This window comes from Bison bison, unplaced genomic scaffold (genome assembly GCF_000754665.1).
Source record: "Bison bison bison isolate TAMUID 2011002044 unplaced genomic scaffold, Bison_UMD1.0 scf7180017864465, whole genome shotgun sequence".
In the NCBI taxonomy this organism is placed as follows: Eukaryota; Metazoa; Chordata; class Mammalia; order Artiodactyla; family Bovidae; genus Bison; species Bison bison.
This window is the reverse complement of record NW_011495026.1, coordinates 3,954,690-3,963,865: the sequence shown is the minus strand read 5'-3', so window position 1 is coordinate 3,963,865 and position 9,176 is coordinate 3,954,690. Positions and strand designations below refer to the sequence as shown.

Here is a 9,176-nt window from a genome sequence, read left to right as displayed (position 1 = left end):
GGACTGGTTGGAGCTCCTTGCAGTCCAAGGGACTCTCAAGAGTCTTCTCCAACACCACAGTTCAAAAGCATCAATTCTTCGGCGCTCAGCCTTCTTCACAGTCCAACTCTCACATCCATACATGACCACAGGAAAAACCATAGCCTTGACTAGATGAACCTTTGTTGGCAAAGTAATGTCTCTGCTTTTCAACATGCTATCTAGGTTGGTCATAACTTTCCTTCCAAGCAGTAAGCGTCTTAATTTCATGGCTGCAGTCACCATCTGCAGTGATTTTGGAGCCCCAAAAAATAAAGTCTTCCACTGTTTCCCAATCTATTTCCCATGAAGTAATGGGACTGGATATATATATATATTCTATATATTATATATATATATAATATTATATATCAATTATTATTGTTCAATCACCCAGTTGTGTCTGACTCCTTGCAACGCCATGGACTGTAGCATGCCAGACCTCCCTATCCTGTACCATCTTCCAAAGTTTGCCCAAGTTCATGTCCATTGCATCATTGATGCCATCCAGCCATCTCATCCTCTGATGCCCTCTTCTCTTTCTGGCCTCAATCATTCCCAGCATCAGGGACTTTTCCAATGAGTCGGTCGTTCACATCAGGTGACCAAAATACTGGAGCTTCAGCTTTAGCATCAGTCCTTCTAATGAGTATTTGGGGTAGATTTCCCTTAAGATTGACTCATTTGATCTCCTTGCAGCCCAGGGGACTCTCAGGAGTCTTCTCCAGCACCACAGTTCGAAGGCATCTGTTCTTTGGTGCTCTGCCTTCTTTATGGTCCAGCTTTTACAATCACAAAATAAATGTCAATTATACTTCAGTTTAAAAGAAAAAGAGAAAGGGACTAACCTGGTGGTCCAGTGGTTACGACTCCACACTTCTGCTGCAGGAGGCATGGATTCAATCCCTGATCTGGGAACTAAGATCCCGCATGCCATGTTATACAGCCAAAAAGAAGAGAGAGAGAAAAGAAAGAAACCTATATTTTAAGAGTCCCAGATATAGAAAACAAACTTATGGTTACCAGGGGATAGGGCAGGGGGAGAGAAAAATTGGGAGATTGGGACTGACATATATAGACTACTATAAATAAAACAGATAACTAATAATAACCTGCTGTATAGCATAGGAAACTACTCTACTCTATAATGACCTAAATGGGAAAAGAATCTTAAAAAAGTGAATACATGTATAACTGATTCACTTACTGTACACCTGAAAGTAATACAACATTGTAAATCAACTGTATGCCTATAACAATTTTTTAAAAAGAGGGAAAAAATATGTCTGTCGACCAAAGTAAGTGTTCTATAAAAACAGTTATGGTAACATTTTTTATAATGACTACTGTCTGAAAAGGACCTGAATGCTCATCAGCAGTAGGATGGATTTTTTAAAAATCATGGTTTGATCATTGCAGGGATGGACAAGCTTTTTCTGTAAAGAGCTATGTAGTAAGTATTTTAGGCTTGGTGTGTCATACATTGACTATGGCAACTACTCAACCCTGCAGTTGTAGCACTGGAGCCAGCCATATGCAGTATATAAACAAATAGGTACTTAACAAAAACAAACTTGGCTTTTCGGGGCTGTAGTTTGCTGATCTCTGGTGTAGAGTCACAGACTATAAATGAATCTCATAAAGATATTTTTGTGTAAAAGAAACCATATGTTGTGATTACTTTTTTATAAAATTGAAAGACAGGCAAATGAATCTATAGAATTAAAGTCAGAGTGTTGGCTATCTTTAGGAAGAAAGAGGGTAGTAATAGGAAGGTGCATGAAGGTACTTCTAGGGTGCTTAGTTATATCTTTACCCAAATGGTGGTCCCACAGGTTCATTCACTTTTGACCCTTCACTGAGATATAAACTTATGATTTATGTCCTCAATAATGTGTATATATATCCAACCAGTCCATTCTAAAGGAGATCAGTCCTGTGTGTTCTTTGGAAGGAATGATGCTAAAGCTGAAACTCCAGTACTTTGGCCACCTCATGCAAAAAGTTGACTCATTGGAAAAGACTCTGATGCTGGGAGGGATTGGGGGCAGGAGGAGAAGGGGACAACAGAGGATGAGATGGCTGGATGGCATCACTGACTCGATGGAGGTGAGTCTGAGTGAACTCCGGGAGTTGGTGATGGACAGGGCGGCCTGGCGTGCTTCGATTCATGGGGTGGCAAAGAGTCGGACATGACTGAGCGACTGAACTGAACTGATATATATAAATTTGGGTGTGTTATACCTTAGTTAATTTTAAAAATTAAAAACAAAACAGAAACATATAATTTGTGTTCGTATCAGAACTGTGTTTATTCATTTTTGGCATGTGAGAAGCATACAATAAATGTTCACTCAAGTGAGTTGCTAATAGCAAGCTCTGTAGCAAGGTAAGGGCCAGTGAAGAATAATAACTCTGAATTAGCTTGAAGAGTTTATTGAAGACGTTTGGGAAAGTAATTTTGGTATGGGGGAAGTAATCATTTAAGACATTTTCATGGAAAAAAGATAGATCCTATTTTGAAAGGCTACCTGAATCTCCTAAATGGTGTGAACTGGCAAGTAGCTATTCATATTTGAATACAGAAAGAAAAGGTTGTTTGGTTAGCTATTAAGAGCAAGATGTCACAACTGTTTTGTAATGAAGTTTAATTTGATTCATCAGACAATTTATTTTGTCTTTTACCTGTGTCCATTCTTTTTAGATGTTACGCTGTAAAAGGTTATGGACATAATAGCACTGAGTGATGTAGACATGATATAGGGTTTATTGGGGGAAAATAACTAGACGTAATACAGTATAAGCAGCCCCTCAAACTCTTCCCCCCTCCCCCCATGGCTTTGGCCAGGCTTGGATAGTCTTCATGCACTATGGCCAAATGACCTTCCAGTAGAGAATGGCCTTTACCTTCGTAATGTTTTGCATATTTGTAGTCCAGGGCAAGGAAAATCTAAGTAATTATGTAACGGAAATTAGAAGGTGGCCTAGGGACATGGATGGGCCCATTCTTCCTTAAAGCTAACAACTTAGACCTACTCAGCATCCTTGCTGCTAAGTTTATAAAAGGGGCTTGGAAATGAATCTTCAGATCCATCTAGATTTATCTTCCATCATATGTTTCCCCTATTAGAAAATGAGGTAGAAACTTCTTAGACTAGTATTAAAAGTCTACTGCTGCTGCTGTGGCTGAGTCGCTTAAGTCGTGTCTGACTCTGTGCGACCCCATAGATGGCAGCCTATCAGGCTCCCCGATCCCTAGGTTTCTCCAGGCAAGAACACTGGAGTGGGTTGCCATTTCCTTCTCCAATGCATGAAAGTGAAAAGTGAAAGTGAAGTCACTCAGTCCTGTCTGACTCTTAGCGACCCTATGGACTGCAGCCTACCATGCTCCTCCGTTCATGGATTTTCCAGGCAAGAGTACTGGAGTGGGGTGCCATTGCCTTCTCCTAGCTTTCTCCAACTTCCTTATCAAGGCTTTTTGCCACTAGTTCTAAATAAATTCTCTCATTTATTTGAGTATCTTCTAATAAATGACTTTATTCCAAGCTTCTCATTTGTGCTCATAGTACCTAATTTAGGATTATTTTCCCTTTCTCTAAATTCTCATTTAAGGAGCTTCTTTTGTCTCATCTCCTCTGTGATACCTCCCTTATGATCTCAATTCTTATACCAAATATTACAGTTTTCATATACTGTCTAATATTATTTTTATTTGTACATTTCTTTCTCTCCATCTAACTGGTAAATTCATTAAGGATAGGAAATGTGTATTAGATTACTTTGTAACCTCTATAATACCTTAATGGTCTTGTGTCTCAATGCTCGATAAGTAATTAATGATAAGAATGTATATTCTTATAATATGTTTTAATTATAAAATGTTCCTAACATTTTAGGGTTCTTGATGCCACCTTTAGACTCTGAATATTAATTATTTCTAAGTGTAATGCTAGATTCTTTATTGGAACATCTTTTTTTATTCTGTTGCAATCAATTCCGGTTTTTAAAACTCATTTTTTTGAGATTGGTATCAATTATTGTCTGTTGGTTACTCTCTTAGCCGGTTTAGTAATTAGATTCCTCCATTTTACTTTAGCAAGAAGTTGAGAACTTTAAGAAGCTAAATCTCATTAGTAAAGAGCAATTTGAAAACCTAATACCTGAGCTTCCTTTTGAGCCAAACCAAGAAGTTCCTGTAGCAGCTTCACAGTCCAGGCAAGGTATGTAAGTCTGCTTTTCTGTAAGTGTCTAAATAATGTTAAAGCAGTTCTAAATTGTTTTTAAAGTTTGCTGCTTTGTTATTTGTGAAAAACGTTTAGGTGTCTGATTAAAGACTAGAATTTTAAAACTCAGCTTTTATTTATCCTTTGATGAACTTCAGAACATTTTAAAGACTTAAAAAATACAGATTGTAAATTTGGTAAGACAGCCATGTAGTAAATGGACATAGTTGAAATCCCATCTTACTCTTGGTAAACAGGCAGGTGATCAATGACAAAGGTGAACCAGGAGTTGTGTATTATATTACCAGATCATGCTCAAATCCAAATGCTTACTTAAAAAGTAAGCTTAATTGATTGGTTCTCTATGTGTCTTTCTTGATTTTAAGTTTGCTGGTAATCCTTCTCTTCGTGGAATAAGGAAAAATTTTCACTGACTTGCTGATTTCTTAAAATATACCATCAGTATAATTCTTTTGCTTTAAGGCCTTAGCTTTGTGTGAAAATGGAAATACATTTGGGAGATTCATAAATTGAATCTGACATTTTCAGACAAGTGTAACTGATTTTATTATAGTTTTTCTGAAAGGCAGATTAAAGAAAAACTTTTAATTTGGAAAACTTCGGACATGTCCAAAAATAGAACAAATTGTATGATGAAACACCATGTGCCCATTATCTACCTATGCATTAGCTACTTAATAATCTTGTAGCCAATTTTATTTCATCTTGACTCCACTCATTCTCTTTACCTCCCATTGGATTATTTTGAAGCAAACTCCTAATCATATTATTCATATTTTGTAATTTTATGTATTTTTGTATATGTTATTAAAAAGAAAAGGACATCTATTTTAACACATAAATAACCCAGTACCATTATCATACTAAATAAAATTGTTAGTAAAATTCCTTAATATGAAATACCTAGTTGGTGTTCAAATTTTCTCATTCCTCACTTAAAAAAAAAAAATCAGGATCCTTAAAAGTTCCAAACATTGCAGTATGCTGATATGTCTCTTTTAGTATATAGGTTCATACTGGTTTTTTTTTTTTCCCCCTTGAACTTTATTGTTGTAGAAACTAGATTGTTTGCCCTGTATAGTATCTCACATTTTGGATTTTGCTGATTGCATCCCCATGGTCATCCAGCCATTTTCTGGTCCTGAATTTTCTTTAACTGTGATTTTGATACAGAGGCTTGAACAGACTGAGGCTCAGTAAGAATATGTCATATATTGTTTTGAAAACTAGACCATGAGGCACATAATGCTTGATTTTTTCTTTTTGTTGGTGTTAGCTATTGACAGTCATTGCTTGTAGCTTTTGGTTCACATGGGGCTTCAAAATAGTGATAACTCTATTTTCATAATTCTTTCTTAATTTAGTAGATTACGTCTGTAAAGAGAATTTCCGTTAATTGACTGTTTATCCTGAGATAGAGTTCTAACAGGAAAAGGAATAAATGCTTAATTCTTTGTTTTTGTTTACTGTTTCCAAAGTAACAAGCTGGTTGTCTACATCCTTCTTTGGTGAGCAATGAGGATTCTTTTTGGTTTAGTGATTTAAAATTTTTAAATTTAATAATTAATAATAATTTAAAAATTATCACTATGATCAAAACTACTAGAGTTCATCAATAAATTTGGTAGAGTTGCAGGATACAAAATTAATATATATATAGATATCAGTTGCGTACTATCAACAAACTATCAGAAAGAGAAATTAAGGACCATCCCGTTTACAATTACATTAAAAATAATAAAATACCTGTGAATAAACCTGCCTACAGAGGTGAAAGACCTGTACTTGGAACTGTCAGAAACTGATGAAAGAAACTGAAGATGACAGAGACAGATGGAAAGATATACCATGTTCTTGGATTGGAAGAATTAATATTGTTAAAGTGAACATACTATTCAAGACAATGAACAGATTCAATGAAGTCCCTATCAAAATACCAATGATAAACTTCCGTGGTATTCCAGTGGTAAAGAATCTGCCTGCCAATGCAGGGGACACGGGTTTTGATCCCTGGTCCAGGAAGATTCCATATGCTGTGGGGCAACTAAGCCACTGCGCCACAACTAATGAGCCTGATCTCTGGAATCCACAAGCTGCAACTTCTGAGCCCATGAGCCACAGCTCCTGAAGCCCTCACACCCTAGAGCCAGTGCTCCACAGCAAAAGAAGCCACCACAATGACACACCCACACACCACAACTGGAGAGTATTAGCACCCACTCTTCACAATTAGAGAAAGCCCATGCACAGAAATGAAGACCAAGTGCAGGCCCCCTGCCCCCGCAAAAAAATGCCAATGGCATTTGTCACAGAACTAGAATAAATTGGAAGCCCGAAAGGTGCCAAATGATTTATTTCTCAAGACTCTAAGCAGTCTTGAGAAAGAATAACAGTTGGAAGAATCAGAATCCCTAATTAAGACTATACTACAAATCTATAGCAACCTAAGTGTCCATCAACAGATGAATAAATAAAGAAAATCTGATACGTATAGATAGTTCAATTCAGTTCAGTTGCTCAGTCGTGTCCGACTCTTTGCGACCCCATCAACCACAGCACACCAGGCCTCCCTGTCCATCACCAACCCCCGGAGTCCACCCAAACCCATGTCCATTGAGCCGATGATGCCATCCAACCATCTCATCCTCTGTCGTCCCCTTCTCCTCCTGCCCTCAGTCTTTCCCAGCATCAGGGTCTTTTCTAATGAGTCAGCTCTTCGCATCAGGTGGCCAAAGTATTGTAGTTTCAGCCTCAACATCATTCCTTCCAATGAACACCCAGGACTGATCTCCTTTAGGATGGCCATGAAAAAAGAACAGAGTTTTGCGATTTGCAGCAACATGGATAGACCTGGAGGGCATTATACTACATGGAATAAATCAGACAAAGACAAATACTCTATGATATGTCTTATATGTGGAATCTAAAAAATACAACAAACTAGTGAATTATAACAAAACAAGAAACAGACTCACAGATACAGAGAACAAACTAGTGGTTTCCAGTGGGGAGAAGGAATGGGGAGATTATGAGGTTAGGGGATTAAGAGGTATAAACTATTATGTGTGATATAGGCTACAAGGGTATAGTGTATAATATGGGGAATATAGCCAATATTCAGAGAAGGCAATGGCACCCCACTCCAGTACTCTTGCCTGGAAAATCCCATGGATGGAGAAGCCTTGTAGGCTGCAGTCCATGGGGTCGCTAAGAGTCGGACACGACTGAGCAACTTCACTTTCATTTTTCACTTTCATGCATTGGAGAAGGAAATGGCAACCCACTCCAGTGTTCTTGCCTGGAGAATCCCAGAGACGGGGGAGCCTGGTGGGCTGCCGTCTACGGGGTCGCACAGAGTCGGACTCGACTGAAGTGACTTAGCATAGCATAGCCAATATTATTTATAATTATAAATGGAGTGTTATCTTTATAAAAAATTGTGAATCACTATATTGTACATCTCCAACTTATATAATGTGTATCAGCTATACTTTGATTAAAATATCACTATGATCTCTTAAATGTATTTGATGAATTATACTCTCATCTTGTTGATACTTGTGCCATTTATCAGTTTATTGACTTTATCTACCTTTCGTTGCTTTGTTTTGTGATAATAGAGTTGGATTCTTAACTGTCTTATTTGCCAGCTGGCCTGATGTTAATTAAGCTTTGTCAGTATTCTATTTGCTACTGAGTTGCTTATTGTTTCTAGGCCTTTTCCATTGAAAGAGCTTGGAAATTTTTTTAAGGAAAATTACATTATGAATTTATGTTGATAATTTTTGTTCACATTTAAGATTAAAGGTTTTAATTTATTAGATTTTATATTTGTACCACTTTTTACTTACATAAAAAAAATTCCTATGCACAGTAACAGAATTGTTTATCCTATAATAATTTAAAAATAACAATAATATTACTGTAAATACTAAAAGAAGCTTACTTGTTTTAAAGTTCTTTAAACATTTAAAATTTGAACTGTTTAAAACTTTATATTTTTAAACTTTAAAAATGTTCTTAGGGTATTCCACTAGGGATGTTCAGAGTAATTATAAGATTTTTCATGTTGTTTAATTTGAGTTCATTAAAATTAACAATTTATGCTCTTCCCTACATCATAGAATTAAAGTCCCATGGGGTATATTTTATTTTATTTATTTATTTATTTAAATTCCTGGGATCCACTTTTAACTGTTTAATAAATTATGCTATGCTATACAATACAGTTTTAAAATTCAGTGACTCAAAGTCATTTAAAGTGATTTTTGAAGTCAGAGTTAGCATGTGTATTTTTTTCATGGTTAAAGAAGTGACCACGTTTTCATTTTATTTTTAATTCGATAATAATTACTTTACAATATTGTGATAGTTTCTGCCATATGTCAACATGAATTAGCCATAGGTATACGTATGTCCCCTCCCTCCCACCTTTTTTCCCAAACCCACCCCTCTAAGGTTGTCATAGCGCACTGACTTTGGGTTCTCTGTAACATACAGCAAATTCCCACTGGCTATCTATTTTTACATATGGTAATGCATGCGTTTCAATGCTACTCTCTCAAATCATCCCACCCTCTCCTTCCCTCACTGTGTCCAAAAGTCTGTCCTTTATATCTGCATCTCCTTTGCTGCTCTGCAGTAGGATCATCAGTACCATCTTTCTAGATTCCATATATATGCATTCAGTTCAGTTCAGCCGCTCAGTCGTGTCAGACTCTTTGCGACCCCATGAATTGCATCACGCCAGGCCCCCCTGTCCATAACAAACTCCCGGAGTTCAATCAGACTCAAGTCCATCGAGTCAGTGATGCCATCCAGCCATCTCATCCTCTGGCGTCCCCTTCTCCTCCTGCCCTCAATCCCTCCCAGCATCAGAGTCTTTTCCAGTGAGTCAACTCTTCGCATGAGGTG

The 9,176-nt window shown here is 37.1% G+C and overlaps 1 protein-coding gene across 4 annotated transcripts in view; it reads left to right on the top strand.

Annotated features, from left to right (window-relative positions):
• LARP1B (La ribonucleoprotein domain family, member 1B) overlaps nt 1–9,176 on the top strand; it is a 135,094-nt gene that overhangs the window by 76,752 nt on the left and 49,166 nt on the right. For all 4 annotated transcript variants that reach the window (XM_010860241.1, XM_010860242.1, XM_010860240.1 and 1 more), the window contains exon 12: nt 4,115–4,238. In XM_010860241.1, coding sequence (XP_010858543.1) covers nt 4,115–4,238 — 124 coding nt within the window. The remainder of the gene's footprint in view (nt 1–4,114; nt 4,239–9,176) is intronic.